The sequence below is a fragment of the Mustela putorius genome, unplaced genomic scaffold, assembly GCF_011764305.1.
Source record: "Mustela putorius furo isolate JIRA1106 unplaced genomic scaffold, ASM1176430v1.1 tig00003987_pilon_pilon_pilon, whole genome shotgun sequence".
NCBI classification, from domain to species: Eukaryota; Metazoa; Chordata; class Mammalia; order Carnivora; family Mustelidae; genus Mustela; species Mustela putorius.
Genome location: NW_025422126.1, coordinates 3,124,130 through 3,146,922, shown reverse-complemented (window position 1 = coordinate 3,146,922; position 22,793 = coordinate 3,124,130). Strand labels below are relative to the sequence as shown.

The following is a 22,793-nucleotide window of genomic DNA, read 5'->3' as shown; positions in this document are numbered from 1 at the left end:
CTCTCTCTCTGTCAAACAAATAACATCTTTTACAAAAAAAAAAAAAAAAAAAGTGGGGGGGAAGAGAAGAAAAAATATTGTCTCTTCCTTTCCCTCCTCTCATCCCTGAGGGGCTGGTTGGGTTTGGGGGACTATGAGCTTTGTCTGCAGTTCAGTGGATTAACTGAATACTGGGGGAACCTTTAGCCACACTGTTTTAAGTTTATTTATTTAGGTCCTAAACTTGTTTTTATGGTGAGTACTACCATTACAGAGAAGAACCAATACAGGGCTAGTTTTATTAAATAGCAGATACTTGTGTACTTTTTCAAAAGTCAAAATGAACAATGCATTAAAATATTAATATATGGTAACATAGAAATTTTTTTTAGGAATTTTCAATTTAAGCAAAAATTAGACAGCTAAAGTGGATTTTATGATAATGTAGCTGTGTCAAATGCTTTTTATGAAGAGTGGCATAGAACACACGTGACAATTTTAGTTGTGGTGTAGAGAAAAATGATACAGGAAGAAAGATTGGAAAGAAATATATCAAAATGCTTAAAGTACATATATTAAAATACTAGAATAAGTGTTTTTTTCCCCAAATTTTAATAATTTGTTTTATAGTATAAAAATAAATTTATACTTTACTTGAAGAATAGCTTAAAATTGTTCTATACCCAGCAGTTACAGTGAATGAATTGATATAGGGAAAAGGGAACTTTTTAAGATTTGACAACCTTAAACCATCCTGAAAATCAGTGAGTTTGGCCCTTCTTTCCATGTTTTAATCCCTGACTAAAGATGAAAGAGTTTCTCCGCTTCCTCCACTTTCCAGTGATTTCTGATTTGGGAGCAAAATAATGCACAGGAAGAAAATGAATTTTTATCTGCATAAAAGAAACTATTGCTAGATTGTTACTTAATTGACAGGAGATGAATCCAGAAGTCTTAAGTGACTTGAAATGAACTGGTGTGATTTTTCAGTCTTTTTAGTGAAAAAGCATTCATAGCCTTTGAAAGTTTTCTTTCTATTACAAGGAGTATTAAAAGGAGGTGGTTTTGGATGCTTACTGTCTTGGTGCTTTCTTCATTTTCAGCTGGTAGAAAAGGATCTTGGCCTCGAATATTCAGAATCTTCCTCAAAAATTTACACTGGCCTTTCCTGACTAATTAGGCTATTAGATTAGGCTATTCCCCTCAAAAGATGCTATAAGTATACATATTTATGTATATACAAGTATATATATGGATGGTGTAAATTTAAGACTTCAGTGAGAGTTTGCACTTTATGTTCTACACTTTTTAAAAAAACTCTTAACCTGTTTTCATTTAGATGCATCTAGAAGTTGTTTTATTTTTTTAATTTTTTAAAGATTTATTTATTTGTTAGAGGGAGAGAGTGAGCACCTACAAGCAGGGGGAGCATCAGGCAGAGGGAGAATCAGGCTCCTTGCTGAGCAAAAAGCCTGACGTGGACCTCGATCCCAGGACCCTGGAATCATGACCTCAACTGAAGACAGACAGTTAACTGACTGAGCCACCCAGGTGTCCCTAGAAGTTGTTTTTGATATTGAAGTATGTAGGGGCACTAGGGTGGCTCAGTTAATCCACCCTCTGACTTCTGCCCAGGCTGTGATCTCAGGGTCCTGGGATTGAGTCTGGAATTGGGCTTGCCACCAAGCAGGGAGTCTGCTTGTACCTTTCCCTCTGCTCCTCCCCCTGCTCTCTCTCAAATAAATAAATAAAATTTTACACACACACACACACACCCCACCCCCACCCCCGCCCACGCCACCTGGCTGGCTCAGTTCACACAAATAGGAGCACCTGGCTGGCTCAGTTCATTAAGCGGCTGCCTTCAGCTCAGGTCATGATCCCAGGGTCCTGGGATCAAGTCCCACATCCAGCTCCTGGCACAGCAGAGAGCTTGCTTCTCCCTCCCACTTTGCCTGCTGCTCTCCCTGCTTGTACTCTCCTTCTCTTTTAAATGAATAAATAAAACCTTAAAAAAATTATTTAAAAAAATAAGTATTTAACCAAATAAATAGTATAATTTCTGTGGTTGAGTCATTCTTTTTTTTTTTTTTAAATGCTCCTGTTCTCTAATGCAGTCAGCTAATTAAACTACTGAGAAGTAGAAGTTTTGCTGCATCTACTTCCATTATTTTAATTTTATTAACCATAATAGTGTTTTGCGTTTAGCAAATGTGTTCTTGCGTTCATAATCCCATTTGAACCCACACTGGTCCTCTAAAGTAAACAATGTAGGGATTTCATCCATTTGGCGAGTGAGAAAGTAGGCACAGAAAGAAATAAGTTGATAACAGAGTTCCTGGCAAGTTAGTGAAGGAGTTAGGTCTAAAATTTTAATCTGGGAGTTCCCAGCCCCATATAAATATTTATATTTTTATTTATTAGTAATGTTTTCTTTCTTTCTTTTTTGGGGGGGTTACTAAAAAGAAAAGCATCCCTCTCCCCCAGTGTGGGGCTCAAACTCAGGACCCAGAGATCAAGAGTAGTATGTGCTTCCAACGGAGCCAGCCAGGCACCCCATAGCCCAGTATCTTTTAAAGAGCACATTTTAAAGAGTAGAATCTATTCATTGCACATAATCCCTCTGCTGAGGTTCTTACAAATAAATACCTTGTCAAGCAGCCTGAGTTCCCTCCTTCCTCAGTGTTGTACACAGGATTGATTGGTTTAGCAAACCCTTTTTTTCCTGTGTACTAACAAAGGTGAGGTTCAGCCCAGGCTACTTCTGAACTTGATGGTTTTGGAATTTATGAAGTTTTTCTGTACAAGTTGGCTGTATATGCTTGTTGAATAACCTGTGTACCTGACTCATTTGCAGATGACTGGTGGTGAATTTCCTAGTTGTAAAGACTGAGTTAGATGGATGCCAGCCAGAAGGCAAAGAAGAGAAGCAGGCAGTTGAATTGGAATTGACAAGTTTTTTCCTGGGGTTCCCAGCTCTTCTTTTCCTCCTTTTTTTTTTAAATTATCTTATTGCCTTATTATTTCTCCCTGTGTCAGCCACAGTTTTATGTCTGGAAAGAATTTTTAAAATGGATTAGTAAAAAGATTTTATATCTGTGGGAGTGTGTAAGACATATGTAGCATTTAATATAAGTTTTGATTAGATATTTCAAAATTCAAGAGATAGAAAGGGCTGTAGGGTGATAATTTGGGCTACAGAGGGTTATAATGTAAACAAACATACAAGAGCTACAAAGGGCAATAATATAAAAAGCCTTTCTTTTTCCCTACATCTGACTTTCAGCCATCAAGTTCCTGTCCCTTGAGGCATTGGTGGTACAGCTTCTCACATATCCTTCCAGAAAACCATTTTATGCCTATTTTATATTTAAAGTGTATCCCTGTGGCGGAACATCCTAGAATGTAAGCTCTAATTTACTTGAAGCCAGAGGATGGACTCTCACAGTGGCTGTCACTGGACCAGTGGGGGCAGCAGCTCTCCTTGGCTTGGAATGCTCCTGAAGTGCGGCCTGCAGCACTCCAGGCGAGCCGGCAGCTTGTGGGCCTCTGGGGAGAGGAGCGAGTGCAGTGCTTCCCGAACCTCCGCCTGTTTCAGCAGGCTCTGCCTTGTGTTTTGCAGGTGAACAGTCTGCATGTGGCGAGCCCTGTGGAGGCTGTGCTGCAGCTCCAGGACTGCAGCGTGTTCATCAAGATCATCGACAGTATGTGAGTATGCGCCATGCCCCTCACCAGCCCCTCAGGGGAGGCCATGTGTTGGGGTGTTGGGGCGGGCATTGCATTTATCCCCTTTCTGTGCCAACAGCTATGATGGAGGGCCAGGGCAGGACTGCCAGCATGGAGCCAGAGACAAGGGCACACGGGCCTCCTCCTTGGGCCGCTGTGTCTGTCTGTGGGAGAGCTTTTGCTCTTTTTCCACCTTCAGGATTCCTCACGCTTGTGCAGGAGAGCCTGCAAATCTCCTTGCTTTCACGGTGTTTCAGGAGTCTGTTCTGGAGCTTGCTGTCCTCTTGTCTCAATGAGAGTCTTCCATACCCTCCTCTTGTGGCTTGTCCTTCTCTCACAAGCCCTCCTTGGCAACTGTAGGGCAGGAAGAAGAAATGGGGAAGCTCTTGCACTTGAGAGAATTAAGCAGCACTTATCTCAAACCTGGAAATCTTATCTCAAACCTGTTAGCACAGCACAGATATGTTTTGTTTTTGTTTTTTAAAGATTTATGTATTTATTTACTAGAGAGAGCCCGCTCGCACTTGAGAGCACACAGAGGGAGAGGGAGAAGCAAACTCCCTGCTGGTCAGGGAGCTGGATGTGGGGCTCCATCCCAGGACCCTGGGATCCTGACCTGAAGGAAGGAAGGCAGACGCTTAATGCTTAACGGACTGAGCCACCCCCGTGTCCTGATATGCTCCTTTCTAAACCATTATAGCATTTTGGGGTTTTCACCTCATTAACTTGCTCTGTGAAGTCGATTAGCGTTTGATAAGAAGCTTGCTGTCATGTAGCAAGGATTCTAGTGAGCTTTGTTTTCTGTCTTTAGCATGGTTCCTTTGAACAGCACCCTCACTTTATTTTTTTAAGATATTTATTTATTTATTTGACAGAGAGCGACAGCGAGAGAGAGAACGGAAGCAGGGGGAGTTGGGGAGGGAAAAGCAGGCCTCCCGCTGATCAGGGAGCCTAATGTGGGGCTCCATCCCAGGACCCAGAGATCATGACCTAAACCAAATGCAGACACTTAACGATTGAGCTACCCAGGCACCCCAGGACCCTCACTTTTTAAAGGAAGGCACAGTTGACTCTGAGCCCCCAGGTCAGGGACAGACTGAGGTGTTGACGGTGTTTCTGTTCCACACATAGCAGGGTAGGAACTGGTGCTAGGGAGTCAGCATCTCTGTGAAGCAGAGATGGGGAAAGAAGGTAGAACCAAGTTGGTCAAAGGTAGGGGTTGGGTCTGATTCCCCTTGGGGTCCTCTGCACCTTGCTTAACACAGTAAAATGGTTAATGTTTATTGAGTAAGTAAATGAATGAAAATGTAGTTGATACTCTTCTTCAGCAAAGTCTAGTGGGGCTGAGTATGCTGGAACAGATGGATTCACTGGAGAGGTTTTTGTTTCTAATGTTTTGAATGTATTTTTTGAAATGTATGTTGGTGGTAGGATGTCTTATAAGATGTTTTGGAAGTCCCTGTGGCTCTAACCAGCACCTGCTTTAGTAAAAAGAAGTCACTGTTTTCTTATTTTAGTATAGACATTTTCTCTCCCAGTTAACCCAGCAGGACCTTTTAGCACTTTTTTTTTTTTTTTTGTAAAGATTTTATTATTTGACAGAGAGAAAGAGATCAGAAGTAGGCAGGGCAGCAGGAAGGGGGGGAGGGAAGCAGGCTCCCTGCTGTGCAGAGAGCCTAATGCAGGGCTCAGTCCTAGGACCCTGAGATCATGACCTGAGCCAAAGGCAGAGGCTTCACCCACTGAGCCACCCAGGTACTCCTCAGCATCATCCTAAATTCCTCCCTCTGCTTGGCAGTGATCTTACTCAGTCACCATCCTCTCAGTTTGTCCTTGGAAGACTTCTCACATCCCTGCCCCTGCCTCATTCTGGATACCAGGCCCTTGTGACCTCGTCCTTCTCTAATCTTTGCATGTCCCAGGGCATTCCTTCCTGCAGTCCTGCTCCCATTATGATGCCCCACAGCTGCTGGGCCTCAGTGACTCTTCCTTGTCAGAAGATTGAAATAAAAAATCTTCAGTCATGGTATGGAAGAGCTTTCATCAGGGGCTCCTCTCCTCCCACCAGTCTTGTTTCTTCCTCATTTCTATCCCCATACCTTATCCCCATTTTCCTTTCTTCCAATCTTAGTTCTGGATTTTATTAGTTGTATAATCATGGTGCTGCTCAGCTTGTTCTTCTCATCCCCTTGTTGCCTATAAACTGATGATTGAAAAAGCCAGAATACATTCACCAAGAACATCTGTTTTCCTGAAGGAAATTGGTCTGCCCTGTCCTGGACCAGAGATGGAGATCCGGGTTAACCTGGAATTTTCAGTAGTCCATCCCCTCCAACACACACATACTTAGACATCCGTGTTCTCTCTTCCTCTCACCTTCCCTCCACCACAAACAAGCTTGATTGTTTAAGGTTTTTTTGTTGCTGTTTTTTTTTTACAAGGATACTTAATAGATAGAATTGAGTACCACCCATAAGTCAGCATTTTGCAATTCCTGTTGAAAATAATTATTTTTCAAACCCTGATGAAGTGGTAAATCTAGATTGTTAACACCAGTAGCTGGTAAAATCATTAGGCTGACAATATCTAACCTACTACTGAATTTTAGAATCACTCAAAGGAGGGGCAGCCAGGTGTTGAGGGGAGCCAGCCCTTGTAACATACAGTAGGGTGCAGCTGTTTTTTTGTTTTTGTTTTTGTTTTCTGAACTTAATGGAATCAAGGTAGAGCACCTAGCTGGCTTGGTTGGTGGAGCATGCGAGTGCTGATTTTGGGGTTGTGAGTTTGAGCCTACATTAGAGGTAGATATTACTTAAAAAAATAAAATCTTAAAAGAAAGGATCATCTTGGGGCGCCTGGGTGGCTCAGTGGGTTAAGCCGCTGCCTTCAGCTCAGGTCATGATCTCGGGTCCTGGGATCGAGTCCTGCATCGGGCTCTCTGCTCAGCAGGGAGCCTGCTTCTCTCTCTCTCTCTCTCTCTCTCTCTGCCTGCCTCTCTCTTTACTTGTGATCTTTCTCTCTCTCTCTCTCTCTGTCAAATAAATAAATAAATAAATAAATCTTTTTTTAAAAAAAGAAAAGAAAGGGTAACTCTTTCGGATTACCTCCCTCCTTGGGAGCTTTGTACTATCAATAAACCTTGCTTTGCTTTCCAGAAAAAAACAAACAAAAAGAACAAGGAGCTATTGCTGTTGAGATAAATTTCCTTGGTCTAATGACAAGAGCACTAGATATGTCCATGGGTAGGGATGTGTGTCCTTGGTTTAGCCACTGTAGGTTTATAACCTGGTAGGAAATTTTCATAGGGAGGGTTACAGATTTCCTAGTTGTCTTCTGATTCACTGAGTGAGCCTTAGAGTAGGAGGAGTGGAGGTGGAGGGAAGGTGAGAGGAAGAGAGAACACGGATGTCTAAGTATGTGTGTGTTGGAGGGGATGGACTACTGAAAATTCCAGGTTAACCCGGATCTCCATCTCTGGTCCAGGACAGGGCAGACCAATTTCCTTCAGGAAAACAGATGTTCTTGGTGAATGTATTCTGGCTTTTTCATTGCGGATGCTGCTACTGTTGCTAACCTAAATTAGATGCTAGTTCTCCAGGAGGACTGCGGAGGGTGGCAGGGTTGGTGGCAGATAGCAGCGGTGGGAATTGAACAGGACTTGTTCCTTGGCCACCTAGCATTCTCTCTGGGTTTTACATAAACTTTCTAACAAGTTGCTCTTTCTGTTTTGTGTATGAATAGCCTAAAGCAAAAAAGCTGTCCCATCTCTTTGATGTCTGTGAGGCCTGAATCGCAAAGTTTAGTGGAATCCTTTTGCCAGAACCTAATGCCCTGATGTTCATGTTACTGACCTTGATCTCTGCTCTTCCTGTTACAGAGCCTCCTTCATCTGTCAGTCAACCTGTATGTACTGAGTATCTCCTGTACCCTCGAGTTCAGGGCGTGTGGTGGGTGTGGTCCATTGTAAATGATGCCATTGTATCCATCATTTAGGATGTAGGAATTCCTGAGGAGTGGGAAGGCATGACTGGCAGTGGTTCTGGATGGCTTCCTGCCAGACATAAGACTTGAACTCAGTTTTATTATTTATTTGTTTATTTATTTTTTGAAGGTTTTATTTATTTGACAGAGAGAGCATGTGAGAGACAGTATAAGCAGGGGAAGTGGCAGGCAGAGGGAGAAGCAGGCTCCTTTCCAAGCAGAGATCCCATGCTGGGGCTCCATTCCAGGACCCTGGGATCATGACCTAAGCTGAAGGCAGATGCTTAACTGACTGAGCCCCCCAGGTATCCCCTTGAACTCAGTTTTAAATGATGGGCTGGATGGCCTGGGGTCCAGCATTTTTTTTTTTTTTTTTTTGACAGACAGAAATCACAAGTAGGCAGAGAGGCAGGCAGAGAGAGAGGAGGAAGCAGGCTCTCCGCTGAGCAGGGAGCTCGACTCGGGGCTCGATCACAGGACCCTGACCTGATCATGACCTGAGCTGAAGGCAGAGGCTTTAACCCACTGAACCACCCAGGCGCCCCGAGGTCCAGCATTTTTAAAGCATGTTCCGTGCAACTTTACTTATCCCAGGGCTTAGTAAGAAAAAAAGAGGTTTTGTGGTCAAATAGGTTTGGGAAATAATGCATGTTATATTGCCTTCTTTAGAAAATGTTCAGTTTGGTTTAACTCAGTATTTCCCAAACATTTAACCTGAGAATCCTCTTTATTTTTATCTAATGCTCTGTGCTGAGTCAAGGAGTCACAGTGTTCCAGATTGTGGGTGGGGAGGAAAGGTGGCTCTTTTAGGAGTCTGGGAGGAGATGAACATCTCCTGAAGGCTCTGTAGGAGTCCCTAATCACAAACCAGCTATCCAGAAAATAAGCAGAAAAGAAAACTAGCTGCACTTGGAAGAAGCCTGTTATCCTGTGAGAGAGGGAGGGAGATACATTCATGGTCTTGGCTTGGATGCTGCTTTTGCTTGGGAAGGATGTCTTGCAGGGCAAGTTCTCTGGTTCTAGGGCCTGCCCTCCAGAAAGTTGGCTGAAACCTGGAGATCAGTAGAACCTGGAGATTGAGGAACAAGAGGCTCCTTTAATCAGTATCTCCAGCTGTAGTGGCCCAAGAAGAAGAGTCCACTCTAACTTGAAGTGGAGCTGGTCACCCCTAAAATTGAAATTGCAGTTTGCTTGAGCACCCAGGACCAGGGGCCTGAGCTGTGTGAGAGCTCCCCCTGCTGCCTCCCTTCCCTCCTTGCTTCCTCAGCCTGTCGCTGTTGCTGTTAAACAGACTTGCACAGAATAGCACCTGATGAAGAGTGTTGTCCCCGGCACCTAGGTGGCTCAGTTGGTTAAGCATGTGACTCTTGATTTGAGCTCAGGTCATGATCTCAGGGTCGTCTGCGCTCAGCAAGGAGTCAGCTTGAGACTCTCTCTCTCTCTCTCTCTCTCTCTGCATTCCCCACCCCTCATTCCTGCTCTCTAAAACATAAACAAAATCTTAAAGAAAAAAAAAAAGAAGATTGTTATCTCTTGGCTTTAGCCATCTCAGCTTTCAGTATGGTGTTGAACTTCGCCCTGGCACTTTGGAGCCTTGGGAATTTGCTCCTTTTCAGTTCTTGGGCCTGTTTCCCTTTCCATCGTCTGTCTTTCCCTAGCCATGTTCCTCCCGACTTCCTGATGTTTTACAGTGGAGCCATTCCAGACTGTTGAACCTAGCTTCCCCTTCATCCGTGCTGCTGTCTTCTCCCCTCGGGCCCCTTCCCACAGAGCTTTTTCATATTTACAGTTAGGGTGGACAAGAGTGCCATCTTTTTCAGAAGGACACATGCCTGAAGTTCCCACTTTTCACCCACCACACAGTTCCTTCTGACCAATGGTGTTTTGGTCTCTTCTCCCCTGCCTCCAGAATTTGGTCTGGTTCTCTCCCAGATCCAGTGCAGACCAGGCCTGGAGGAACGGGAAGGTGGTATGTAATGGAGTCGCAAGGAGGGAAGGATTGCTAAGTACTCTGGTCCTGATCTTTGTTCTTTTTCTAGCCACGGCACTGAAGAGGGGCAGCAAATCCTGCAACAGCCGGTGCCAGAGAGACTGGAATTTGTGTGCAGCTTTTTGCAGAGTAAGCACCTTTCTTTATCTGGCTCAAAAAGAGCTGCTTCCTCAACTCCTGGGACTTTGGAAGTCCAGGGGAACCAGCTCCCAGTGTCTGGAGGAGCAAAGGCTCAAGGCCACTGATTCTGTACCACAGGGATGAGTACACCTGTTTCCCTGGGTCTGGTGATGCTGATGTTAGGGAAGGAGAGTGTCCCTTCAGCCCTGCAGACTGTCTTTGAGATACAGGTAGAGCCAGAGGTCAGTTTTGGGGACACATCACCTTGGGCTCTTGTCCCCCACCCACTGCAAGGAGTTGGAGGAGAGGGATGGATCCATGTTATCCTCTTTCCCTTGCAAGAGAAACATTTCCCCTGGATAACTTTGAATTAATTGCCTAGGCAGTGGATGGGGAGCAGGGGAAGAGGCAGATTTAGGTTGAGGTCTTGGCCCTTCTTCTCACAGCCTGTGTGACTTTTCTGGACATAGGTTCCTTATCTTTGAAATGGAGGGAATGATAACTGCTCCTAAGGTTGATGGGTAGTAGGAACAGATGAAAAACTAGGACAGTGCTTGTCAGTCCCCTCCCTTTTGCAGTCATGGACCATGGAGTCCTCATCTGTGACATGGGAGCAGTCTCTCCCCCAAGAGAATTATGGGAAAGGTGATAGCTGATTTAGATAAAGCAGAGGTGTTGATAATTGGCATACTAGCATAAGAACCAGGTGTCCCTAGTCCTCCTAGTCTGACTCAGCTTCAGGCTTCCTCTGTGACCTTACTTGGAATAAGTCTCTAGAGTGACCTGGGATCTCTGGGCTTCTTCTCTGTGGTTGATGAGTTGGGTGGGTGAGTGCAAGCATGGAATTCAGAGCTGCTGTGAATTCCTAGCCTGCCTTTTTTTTTTTTTCTTTTTTTGAACTTTCCCTGTAGCCTTTGGACTGACCTAGGATAGAGCCAACTTCAGATGGAAATGTGTATGTTTGAATAGAGAGGACATAGGAGTAAGGAGCCCCACATCTCCTAGCCCCACCAGAGATAGTGACTTTGTTCCACTCTGAGGTGTTGTGATGATCTCAGGGATCGTGTCCAGGAAATTCACTCTTTTTCTACATTGTCGTTGTTACAGAAAATCGAAAACACCCCTCTTCTCCGGAATGCCTGGTGTCCATGCAGAAGGTGATAGAGGGGTCAGAGCTGGAATTGGCCAAGGTACCTATGGAATACTAGGTGTGAGGGTCAAAGGGTGCAACCAGAGGGACCTCCTGGGCCTTCTTTTAACCCAGGGGAAGTGGTGGGTGGCTACTACGGTGGGCTTCGATGAAGACCTGGCAGGAATTAGGCCTTCCCCAGCAGTCATAGTCTTTTTAGCTCAATGTCCTTTATTCCCTCCCCTATTTCTGGGTGCTGGCTGGTAGAGGGTAGCCCAAGCTTCATAGTTAGGTTCTTTGAGTTCAGGACTTCAGGTATGCACCTGGCTTTTTGCACAACCAGATGTCCTCAATCAGGAGTTTCTGGGTATAGTTAAGGGCAGTGACCTAGGGCTGAATTCTGTGAGCTTTGGAAGAGCCTCCAGAACAGCTCAGAGAGGGGAGCACAGAGAAGAGAGACAACCCTGCTCAGTGACTGTACTGCCTGTTTGGCTTCTAGATGACCATGCTGCTCTTATACCACTCCACCATGAGCTCCAAAAGTCCCAGGGACTGGGAACAATTTGAATATAAGATTCAGGTAAGTCCTATGCCACCTCCACCCCAGCTGGTAGGCCTAGTCTGTGCTTCACCTCACTGCATTGCTTTCAAACAGCATATTGTGGTGTTTTAAAAAATATGTTGTAGTAATTCCAGCCATTCATTATAGAAAGTCTGGAAAATATTGAAAAGTACAAAAGAAGAAATAACATTTTCCAGTAATCTCATCCCCAGAGATAACTGTTAACTTTTAAAGGATATACTTCAAGTCCATTTTTACACACATGTATTTAACTGTGGTCATAACTATACTGTGATGGGATAATACACAGAAATTGTTCTCTCCTCATGTATGTGGTCCCATGTGAGTGTGGTTTTTTTTTTAAGATTTTTATTTATTTATTTGACAGAGATCACAAGCAGGCAGAGAGAGGAGGAGGGGAAGCAGGCTCCCTGCTGAGCAGAGAGCCCCATGTGGGGCTCGATCCCAGGACCCTGGGATCATGGCCTGAGCTGAAGTCAGAGGCTTTAACATGCCGAGCCACCCAGGCGCCCCCGAGTGTGTATTTTTTACATAATCCGTCCCTTCATTTGTCTCCTCCTTTCCTCTGAGGAGGATTAGTGAGAGAGAATGTTTTGGTCCATCTTGACGGTCTAGCTCAGAGCAGTTACCTTCTCTCCCCTTCTCTGCTGGTTCCTAAGTGAAGAATTGGAGCCTTCACTTTGTTATTGAGGGAATTGACCTGGTTTCCAGGAACTGCCTGTCATGAGGGTCCTGATGTTGGCTTTGCTTCATGCCTGAGCAGCTGCCTTTTATTTCCCAGAGCAGGAGGAGCTGGGATGTCACATGTTAATGTAGGTGACTGCGGGGACAGTATCCAGAGAGCTGTGGCCTTTTGAGCTGAGGCCTATGTCTCATTTTTCTAAGTAAAAATGTTTTCTGGTAAAAATGTTGAATCATCCCATATTATACTTACTTAGTTCATGGCTCTTCTCTGATGTTGGAGCTGTAGTGGCATGGGAGCAACGGGAGGATTCTCTTTCAACCTTTTCTCCACTCCAGGCTGGTCACTCCATAGGCTGGTCATACTTCCTTATCTCTGCGAATGGACATTCGCAGAGATAAGTATGGCAGGGTTGGCCAGAAAAATCAGATCAACTCTATAACTTTGGAACTCAGACAGTGAAGGGCAAATTTTACAGCTGAGCTGGTGGATAAGCTTTGAATGAGCCCTGGAGGGTTCTCGGGTTCTCACTTAGACAAAGAACAACAGTGAGGGTTCTTGGGAAGAGGGCAACATAGTTCTGTATAAAAGCTTTCTCACTGCACTACTTTCTTTGCCCATTTTCTTTGTGGTCAGAAGTGAAGTCAGATAGGAACTCTCTCTGAACCCAGGTGCATCTTTAGAGGAACTGAGGAGGTTAGAGTAAGCAGGGTCAGCATGTCTCTGCTAGAATGTTCTCAGCTGGAATGTGGGGCTTTAGGCTTTGAGAGGAAGACTGGGCTCCAGCGGGCTCCTGGGGCTGGCACTGCCAGTTTGGTGCCCTCCATCTCTTTAGGCCTCTCTGACACCTCAGCGATGCTCCTTTTCTCTCTCTGTGGCCCAGGCTGAGTTAGCAGTCATTCTCAAGTTTGTGCTGGACCATGAAGATGGGCTAAACCTAAATGAGGACCTAGAGAACTTCTTGCAGAAAGGTAAGTAGGGCCTACTGAGGATCCTCTCTTGTCTGAGCTGGAAACTGCTAGGATCCTGAATTATAAAGAAATACAGCGGGGGTTTGTTTCAGCTCCCAGTACCAGGCACAGAGTCTGTGCTCAGGAAAAGTGTGTGTGAGATGGAGTAGGTTGATTTCTGGGCCATGTTGCTGACATCCCAGTGTCTGTGGAGTTCTTTCTCACGGCCTGGCAGTGCCTAAGCAGGACATGATAATCCTGTCTGCTGGCAGCTTGTCCTTGATCACCCCACACATACTTTTTGTTTTTTGTTTTCTAAGCAATTGCTACCCGAGGCTTAAAAGCTGGGAGTAGCACCTAAAAGAAAGGCTTTTCCCCACACAAAGCTCATGTTCTAGGTGGGAAGGCAGATATGTAAATCAATAAGGAGGATAAAGAATAAGTGCTAGAACAGAGAGGAACCTCATCTGCCAAATGTGTTGCTGGAAGTGCAGGAGAAAGACTAAGAGCTGCGCATGTCTTCTGATGTCGAGGCAGGCTGTCTGGTGAGGACAGACCTGAGATGTGGCTCTAGGTGGACTCTCTTCTAGCCACTGAATTTGATGTTCCTCATATTCAAGTTCAGCCCTTCAAATGGAGATGTTGGAAATGTGAGTCTGGAATGTAGCCGAGGGCTCCGGGCCAGGGTATGGGTTTGCAAGTCTGTGTGGTGGCTACTGTGGGCTGAGCAGGCAGGCTAGGCTGCCTCAGAACTCTGGGAGCTTAGAGGGTGTGGGGAGGAGGGAGGGCAGATAGGGAGACTAGGCATGGGTGTTTAGGGGTAGGAGAGCCAAGTGAAAGGTGGTCTTGGGAACCGGGGGAGGCAGAGGTTTTGAGAAGGAGGTTGTGTTGGCAGTGCAAGATTTTAGAATGGAGAAGTTGAGTAAAGAGGCCCATGGCTCTGACCTGAGAGATAGTTGAGCTGAGAGGAGATCTTACTCAGGGCAGTTCTGAGCTGTCTCTGCAGTGCTGGCTGTAGGGAGAAGCATGAGAACTTGATGGCCTGTGGAAGCAGAAGCCAGTTGCTTGACTGGGCTTAGTGCCACTGACCTCTGGATAACCCAGACACTGGGGGTCAGGTTCTACCTGGTGGCCTCCCTCTGTAGCTCACATGTGAGTGTCTGTGGATTCACTTCCACTAAGGCGAGTTCCTCAGACTGTGTAAAGATCCAAATCTGTTCACCTTCTTACTAACCTTTATATGGTTGGTTTGCTTCTTCCCCTAGCTCCTGTCCCTTCTACCTGTTCCAGCACCATCTCTGAAGAGTTGTCCCCACCCAGTCACCAGGCCAAAAGGGAGGTTCGCTTCCTAGAGCTACAGAAGGTTGCTTCTTCCAGTGGGAACAAGTATGTGGTGCCCTCTTCTCCTGGGATAGGGCCTTAACATCCAGTCCTCATATCCCTTCATTCTGGAGGCTAACACCATTCACCAGCCTGTTAATGTCATCAGACCGTGCTTGGGGTACCTTGTAGATGTTCTCACCTGCCCCGGTACTAATTAGGGGAATTGGTTGGGTTCCATTTTTGGTGGAAGGCCTTCCTCAAAGGCTGTTCCCTGTTAATGGAATTCCTTTCTCCCATGGAAACTCTGCTGAAGTCCCTTCTCTTAGTGCGGCTCTGCTGAGGCAAGATTTTTTCTGGCAAAGAAGTTAAGCCTTGGAGGAGGGAGAACAGTTTTCTCAAGGTCGTGTCATGAGGTGGGAGATGGCATGCAAACAGAGATGAGGTGCTTGGCCTCCCAGCGAGTGTTCACAGCCCTAGAGCCCTGCTCACCCATCCCCGCCTGGTGCTCTTCCCTTCAGCGCTCACCTTTCAGGCTCTGACCGTGGCATCTGGGCCATCTCCTCCTTCAGCTTCCTCTCAGGTTCTCCAGTCTCCCCAATGGGCGACATCCTGCAGACCCCACAATTCCAGATGAGACGGCTAAAGAAGCAGCTTGCAGATGAGAGAAACAATAGAGATGAACTGGAGCTGGAGCTGGCTGAGAACCGCAAGCTGCTCACTGAGAAGGGTAGGTGTCTAGTAGGCTGGCGGATGATGTGTGAATGAGCAGCATCTTGGATTTTCATCCCGGGAAGTGCTGGGCTTGTGTGAGGCATGGCTCTACTCTCTTCCATGTTGTTCGTTCTCTTGGCCCCGGAGCCTGGTACTCAGCCTTGGGCCAGTCAGCCTGAGCTCCTGGAAGCTGGGTCTGCCCTTGCCATCCTCCTCCTTTCCCTCAGATTGGATGCCTCCCCCTCCTCCTGTCATGCTTGTAGTTCTGTGCTGACTTTCCCAACCCCCTTCCCCGGGGCAGACGCGCAGATAGCTGTGATGCAGCAGCGTATTGACCGCCTGGCTCTGCTGAACGAGAAGCAGGCGGCTAGCCCACTGGAGCCCAGGGAGCTAGAGGAGCTCCGTGGCAAGAACGAGAGGTAGGATTCTCCCTGCTCTCTTCCCAGCTCCCCGCCCCACCCTGCACCCGTCTTTTTTAACTGCTCTCCTCCCTCACAGCCTCACTGTGCGTCTCCATGAAACTCTGAAGCAGTGCCAGGACCTGAAGACAGAGAAGAGCCAAATGGATCGCAAAATTAACCAGCTTTCTGAGGAGAATGGGGACCTTTCCTTTAAGGTGAGTGTTGGGGTGGGGGGTGGGGTCTGTCCCGGCCTGGAGGTCTGCTGGGGCTGAGATGGTTTGGAGGCTTCTTGAAGAGAGGGTTGAGAAGAATGGCCTGGCACCTGTCCTGGGCTTCAGTCTTTCCAGAGACCTTTGGCCCTTTCCGTAATTGGCTGCTGCCAGGGATGTGGTTGTGGCCCTGAATTTTGAGTCTTGAGTTAAAGATGTGACTAGTTGTAATTGGTTTGAGGTGCGTTAGGAGGATAGTCGGACACCTGCAGCCCCTGGAGTTTGGGAGGCACATAGCAGTGGTGGTACTGGCTTTGACCTTGGGTGATGGGGACTCCTGCTTGTCTTTCTCAGCTTCGGGAGTTTGCCAGTCACTTGCAGCAGCTACAGGGTGCCCTCAATGACCTGACAGAAGAGCACAGCAAGGCCACTCGAGAGTGGGTGGAGAAACAGGCGCAGCTCGAGAAGGAGCTCAGCACGGCTGTGCAGGACAAGGTAACCCCTCTACTTCAGGGAGCCAGAGCTGCCAGCTTGACCAGCTGTTCACAGCTGGGTTCCATTTATCATTCTAGACTTGGGGCATTTGGGAAGTAAGCTGACTTCTCTTCAAGGTTTGATAGTGTGCTGTAATGGAAAGATTGTGGGCTTTAGTCCAGTAGACCTTTGAATCCTGTCTTTGTTGTTAACAAGGTGTGGGATCTTGGAAGAGCTCCTTGACCTCTTTTCTCTGTAAGCATGCTTTCAGTAAAGGGGGCAGAATAGTGAGTAGCTGCCTCACGACCCATTGTCAGATACTGTATACAGAGTGCTTAACACATTGTGTGGTGCAGAGTAGGCTTCTAGTGAATTCGTTACTGTCTTTTTTAAGATTTTATTTTTAGGGGTACCTGGGTGGTACAGTCAGTTATGTGTCTGATTCATGGTTTCAGCTCAGTCCATGATCTTAGGGTGGTGAGATCAAGGCCTGCATTGGGCTCCTTGCTCAGCACAGAGTTGGCTTTAGATTTTCCCTCGTTCCACTCTGCCCCTCTAGCTCGTGGTCTCCTCTCAAATAAATAAATCTCTGCCAAATAAATACATAAAATCTATCTATCTATCTATCTATCTATCTATCTATATATGTATTTACATATATATACATATATATTTACATATATATATACATATATATACATATACATTACATATATATATATATATATATATATATATATTTTTTTTTTTTTTTAAGACTTTATGTATTTATTTGACAGAGATCACAAGCAGGCAGAGAGGTAGGCAGAGAGAGAGGGGGAAGCAGGCTCCCTGCAGAGCAAAGAGCCCGATGCGAGGCTCCATCCTGGGACCCTGGGACCATGACCCGAGCCGAAGGCAGAGGCTTTAACCCACTGAGCCACCTAGGTGCCCCATGTATATATTTTTAAGTAATCTCTCCACCCAGTGTGGGGCTCAAGCTTACAGCTCTGAGATCAAGAGTTGCAGGCTCCACTGACTGAGCAAGCCAGGTGCCCCCACTATTAGTTTTTATTGCTATTTTTAAAGAACCCAACTCTGCCACTTATAGGGCAAGGCACTTAATATCTGAGCTTCAGATCTTGCTCTGCAAAAGGATAGTAATAGCTACCTCCCATATCTATCTGGTGGATTAGGAATTCAGAGAGGACCCGGCACAGTCCCAGCCTGGTTTAGTGGACAGTGGGAGGAGGGGGTGGGGGACGGGGGTGGGAGGTGCTATGGCTGCTGCTGGTATTGAGACCCAGGCAGGCTGGGGGGGGGGGGCGGTGGGGGAGAGAGAGAGAGAGAGAGAGAGCGGTGTGTGTGTGTGTGTGTGTGTATATACATATACATATACACACACACACACACACATATATATATAAAAAATATGTATGTGTGTATATGTGGTATTTATTTATATTTATACGTATATTTATATTTATTTATACTTATATATATTTATGTTTATTATATTTATTTATATTTATACATTTATATTTTTTTCAGGAAGTTTTTTTTTAAGGTTTTATTTATTTATTTAATAGAGATACAGCAAGAGAAAGAACGAAAGCAGGGGGAGTGGGAGAGGAGAAAGCAGGCTTCCTGTCGAGCAGGGAGCCCAATGTGTGTCTGCATGCCAGGACTCTGGTATCATGACCTGAGCTGAAGACAGACGCATAACGACTAAGTCACCCAGGCACCCCAAGATTTTTTAAAAAGATTTATTTATTTTAGAGACTGCATGAGTAAGGAGGGGGTATAGGGGCAGAGGAAGAGAGAGAATCTCAGACTGACTCCCTGTTGAACAGGGAGCCTGATGTGGGGCTTAATCTCAGGACTCTGAGATCATGATCTGAGCCGAAATCAAGAGTTGGATGCTTGACTGAGCCACCCAGGCATGGCTGGGGATTTTTTTAAGCTGTTGCATGTTTGGATAATCTGGGAGCCAAGACTTGTCTGAGGAAGGGTATACAGTAAGGAGTTTTTTTTTCTTAAGTAAGGAAATTTGAAGTAAACTTAGTGGCCTGGAAGAAGAAATTAGCAGGTCACATGACTTAATTCAGCCATGAAATTAGGGCTAGAAAATCAGGTCCCTCATGATTCCAGGTCCTTGGTTTCTGAGTTTTTCCCAAGGTCAGGGCAAAAGGAGATCTTGGCAACAGCGTGATAGGGCTCCGTATGTTGTTGGTAACCTAGTACTTATTCCACCTTTGTTCACAAAGGCTCTTGTTTATTCTCAGAAATGCCTTGAAGAGAAGAATGAAATCCTTCAGGGAAAACTTTCACACCTGGAAGAACATTTGGCCCAGATGCGGGAGAACCCAACCCAGGAGAAGGGCGAAGTGTTGGGCGACGTCTTGCAGGTAGGAATGCACAGGAGCAGTGGGGAAGACCCGCGTCCCACGTTTGGTGTGGACCTGTGTTTGCTACAGTTGGATTCCTGTTCATTAGTTCTCATAGGTGCTCTGGTGATGGAGGAGTCATGCTGATCCTCATCTGTCTCTTTATCTCACCAGCTGGAAACCCTGAAGCAAGAGGCAGCCTCTCTTGCTGCAGACAACAGCCAGCTCCAAGCCAGGGTTGAGGCGCTGGAGGCTGAGCAGGGCCAGCGAGAAGCCAAGCTGCTAGCTGAGCGGGGCCATTTTGAAGAAGAAAAGCAGCAGCTGGCTGGCCTGATTGCTGAGCTGCAGGGCTCCCTGTCCAACCTCAGCCAGGCGAAGGAAGAGCTAGAGCAGGCCTCTCAGGCTCAGGGGGCCCGGCTGTCTGCCCAGGTAGCCACACTGACTTCTGAGCTCACCACCCTCAACGTCACTCTCCAGCAGCAGGATCAAGAACTGGCCAGCCTGAAGCAGCAGGCCAAACAGGAGCAGGCTCAGCTAGCAGAGACCCTCCAGCAGCAAGAACAGGCCTCCCAGGGCCTTCGCCAGCAGTTGGAGCAGCTGAGCAGCAGCCTGAAGCAAAAGGAGCAGCAGTTAGAGGAAGCCGCCCAGGAGCAGGAGGCAGCCAGGCGAGACCATGCCCAGCGACTGGCCGCTGCCGCCGAAGAGCGGCAGTCTTCTTTAAAGGAGAGGGATTCGGCCCTCCAGCAGCTGGAAGCGTTGGAGAAGGAGAAGACTGCCAAGCTGGAGGTCCTGCAACAGCAACTTCAGGCCGCTAATGAAGCCCGGGACAGTGCCCAGGCCTCAGTGACTCGGGCCCAGCAGGAGAAGGTAGAGCTGAGCCAAAAGGTGGAGGAACTCCATGCCTGTGTTGAGGCAGCCCGCCAGGAGCAGTGTGAGGCCCAGGCCCAGGTGGCAGAGCTAAAGGCCCAGCTGAGGTCTGAGCAGCAAAAAGCAACCGAGAGAGAAAGGGTGGCCCAGGAGAAGGGCCAGTTCCAGGAGCAGATTCGGGCTCTTGAAGAGTCCTTGAAGATCAGCAAGGGCAGCCTGGAAGAGGAGAAGCGCAGGGCCTCAGACGCTCTGGAAGAGCAGCAGCGTCATATCGCCAAGCTGGAGGCAGAGACCCGGTGTCTGGTGGAACAGCATAAGCAGGAACGGAAGGAGCTAGAAGAAGAGAGGGCTGGGCGCAAGGGGCTGGAGGCCCGATTACGGCAGCTGGGGGAAGCCCATCAGGCCGAGATGGAAGCCCTGCGGCGGGAGCTGGCAGAGGCCGTAGCTTCCCAGCGTGAGGCAGAGGGTGAGTGTGAACAGCTTGCCAAGGAGGTGGCCACCTGGCGCGAGCGGTATGAGGACAGCCAGCAAGAGGAGGCCCAGTACGGTGCCATGTTCCAGGAACAGCTGATGACCCTGAAGGAGGAATGCGAGAAGGCCCGCCAGGAACTACAGGAGGCAAAGGAGAAGGTGGCAGGGATCGAGGCCCACAGCGAGCTCCAGATCAGCCGGCAGCAGAATGAAGTAGCTCAGCTTCGTGCCAACCTGGCCAGAGCCCTCCAGCAGGCCCAGGAGAAGGAGGTCAGGGCCCAGAAGCTTGCAGACGACCTCTCTGTTCTGCAGGAGAAGATGGCTGCCACTGGCAAGGAGGTAGCTCGCCTGGAGGCCTTGGTGCGCAAGGCAGGAGAGCAGCAGGAAACAGCCTCCCGTGAGCTACTCAAGGAGCCCCCAAGGCCAGGAGACAGAGGGTCCGAGTGGCCAGAAGAGCAGCAGGGACGCCAGTTCTGCAGCACGCAGGCAGCACTGCAAGCCATGGAGCGGGAGGCCGAGCAGATGGGCAGTGAACTGGAGAGGCTGCGGGCTGCGCTGATCGAGAGCCAGAGCCAGCAGCAGGAGGAGCGAGGGCAGCAGGAGAGGGAGGTGGCACGCCTGACCCAGGAGCGGAGCAGGGCCCAAGCTGATCTTGCCCTGGAGAAGGCCGCCAAGGCAGAGCTGGAGATGCGGCTGCAAAATGCCCTCAATGAGCAGCGTGTGGAGTTTGCGACCCTGCAGGAAGCCCTGGCCCATGCCCTGATGGAAAAGGAAGGGAAGGACAAGGAGCTGGCCAAGCTCCGTGGGCAGGAGGCAGCCCAGAAAACAGAGCTGGGGGAGCTTCAGCAAACTGTGCAGCGACTGAAGGAACAGCTGGCCAAGAGAGAGGAGGGGCGCCAACAGTCTCTGGGGCCAGCCAGTGGAGAAGACTCTTCTGGGTCAGGAGGAGCACAGTCGGAGTCTACTGGAAAGAGTGAGCGAAAAGGCCCTGAGCTCGAGGCTCTGCGGGCTGAGGTGAGTAAGCTGGAGCGGCAGTGCCGGGAGCACCAGGAGAAGGCCTCTGGCCTGGAGCATAGCCTGGAGTGTGAGCGTGCCTCCCGTGCGGAGCAGGTCGGTGCCCTGGAGGCGTTGCAGGGCCGGTTAGAGGAGAAGGCCCAGGAGCTGGGGCGCAGTCAGGACACCTTAGCCACGGCCCAGAGGGAGCTGGCCACCCTCCGTGCCAAGGCCCAAGACCATAGCAAGGCTGAGGATGAGTGGAAGACCCAAGTGGCCCGGGCCCAGCAGGAGGCTGAGAGAAAAAACAGCCTCATCAGCAGCCTGGAGGAAGAGGTGTCCATCTTGAACCGCCAGGTCCTGGAAAAAGAGGGGGAGAGCAAGGAGTTGAAGCGGCTGGTTGTAGCTGAGTCAGAGAAGAGCCAGAAGCTGGAGGAGAGGCTGCGCCTGCTCCAGGCAGAGACCACCAGCAACAGCGCCAGGGCCGCCGAACGCAGCTCTGCTCTGCGGGAGGAGGTGCAGACCCTCCGGGAAGAGGCCGAGAAACAGCGGGTGGCTTCAGAGAGCCTCCGACAGGAGCTGGCCTCGCAGGCAGAGCGAGCAGAGGAGCTGGGCCAAGAACTAAAGACGTGGCAGGAGAAGTTCTTCCAGAAGGAGCAGGCCCTCTCTGCCCTGCAGCTGGAGCATACCAGCACCCAGGCCCTAGTGAGCGAGCTCCTGCCCGCTAAGCACCTGTGCCAGCAGCTACAAGCTGAGCAGGCAGCTGCCGAGAAACGCCATCGTGAGGAGCTGGAGCAGAGTAAGCAGGCAGCTGGCGGGCTGCGGGCAGAGCTGGTGCGGGCCCAGCGGGAGCTTGGGGAGCTGGGGCCCCTGCGGCAGAAGGTGGCAGAGCAGGAACGGGCAGCACAGCAGCTGCGGGCTGAGAAGGCCAGCTATGCAGAGCAGCTGAGCATGCTGAAGAAGGCTCATGGCCTGCTGGCAGAGGAGAACCGGGGGCTGGGGGAGCGTGCCAGCCTAGGCCGGCAATTTCTGGAAGTGGAGCTGGACCAGGCCAGGGAGAAGTATGGCCAGGAGCTGGCAGCTGTGCGAGCTGACACGGAGACCCGTCTGGCTGAGATGCAGCGGGAAGCACAGAACACTGCCCGGGAGTTGGAGGTGATGACTGCCAAGTACGAGGGTGCCAAGGTCAAGGTTCTGGAGGAGAGGCAGCGGTTCCAGGATGAGAGGCAGAAACTCACTGCCCAGGTAAGATGCTCAGCTCAGCCTTGCCCACAGAGACCAGACCTGAGAGAAGGGACGATGTTCCCTTCTGTCTTGGCTCCCCTCACTGGCAGGGTGGCTGGTAGAGTTCAAGTATCTTGCCCCCTACTGTCCTAAAGAAAGTATCAGTAGTTTCCTCCTCCCTGAAGGCTCTGTCCCTGGAGAGTGAAGTTGTGAAGTCTATCAGTTCTGTTCTAGAAACACATAGTCCTAGGCAGGTATGCCTGCAGTGGAGACCCTAGAATTTCTGGGGACTAGAGTGAGCCAAATTGTCACTTTTTAAAAATGACTAGAAGTCTTGTTTCTTGGAGGAAAGTCTCAGAGCCTCAGTGAGATCAGCCTGGTGGCAGGGCTAGTGCCTTTCGGTCCCCATCTCACTCTGTCTCCATTGCCCCTCCCCCACGCACAGGTGGAGCAGCTAGAGGTATTTCAGAGAGCGCAAACTAAGCAGGTAAAGCCTGGGGTCCCTGATAAGTGCTGGCTGCTTAAGCGGTGACCCGTCTCAGTGCATGACCCCAAGCTGCAGCTTGCCTCCGCCCGCTCCTGTTTGTGAACTGTCTGTGAACAGGGCAGGGTCA

At 48.6% G+C, this 22,793-nt stretch overlaps 1 protein-coding gene across 9 annotated transcripts in view; it reads left to right on the top strand.

Annotated features, from left to right (window-relative positions):
• NUMA1 (nuclear mitotic apparatus protein 1) overlaps window positions 1–22,793 on the top strand; it is a 77,636-nt gene that overhangs the window by 44,481 nt on the left and 10,362 nt on the right. For 8 of the 9 annotated variants that reach the window (XM_045071473.1, XM_045071476.1, XM_045071479.1 and 5 more), the window contains exons 3-15: window positions 3,602–3,687; window positions 9,726–9,805; window positions 10,904–10,986; window positions 11,425–11,505; window positions 13,074–13,161; window positions 14,406–14,526; window positions 15,033–15,190; window positions 15,476–15,593; window positions 15,673–15,790; window positions 16,139–16,279; window positions 18,523–18,645; window positions 18,799–22,200; window positions 22,625–22,666. In XM_045071473.1, the coding sequence (XP_044927408.1) occupies window positions 3,602–3,687; window positions 9,726–9,805; window positions 10,904–10,986; window positions 11,425–11,505; window positions 13,074–13,161; window positions 14,406–14,526; window positions 15,033–15,190; window positions 15,476–15,593; window positions 15,673–15,790; window positions 16,139–16,279; window positions 18,523–18,645; window positions 18,799–22,200; window positions 22,625–22,666 (4,641 nt within the window). The remainder of the gene's footprint in view (window positions 1–3,601; window positions 3,688–9,725; window positions 9,806–10,903; window positions 10,987–11,424; window positions 11,506–13,073; window positions 13,162–14,405; window positions 14,527–15,032; window positions 15,191–15,475; window positions 15,594–15,672; window positions 15,791–16,138; window positions 16,280–18,522; window positions 18,646–18,798; window positions 22,201–22,624; window positions 22,667–22,793) is intronic. The other variant, XM_045071480.1, reaches the window with a different exon arrangement.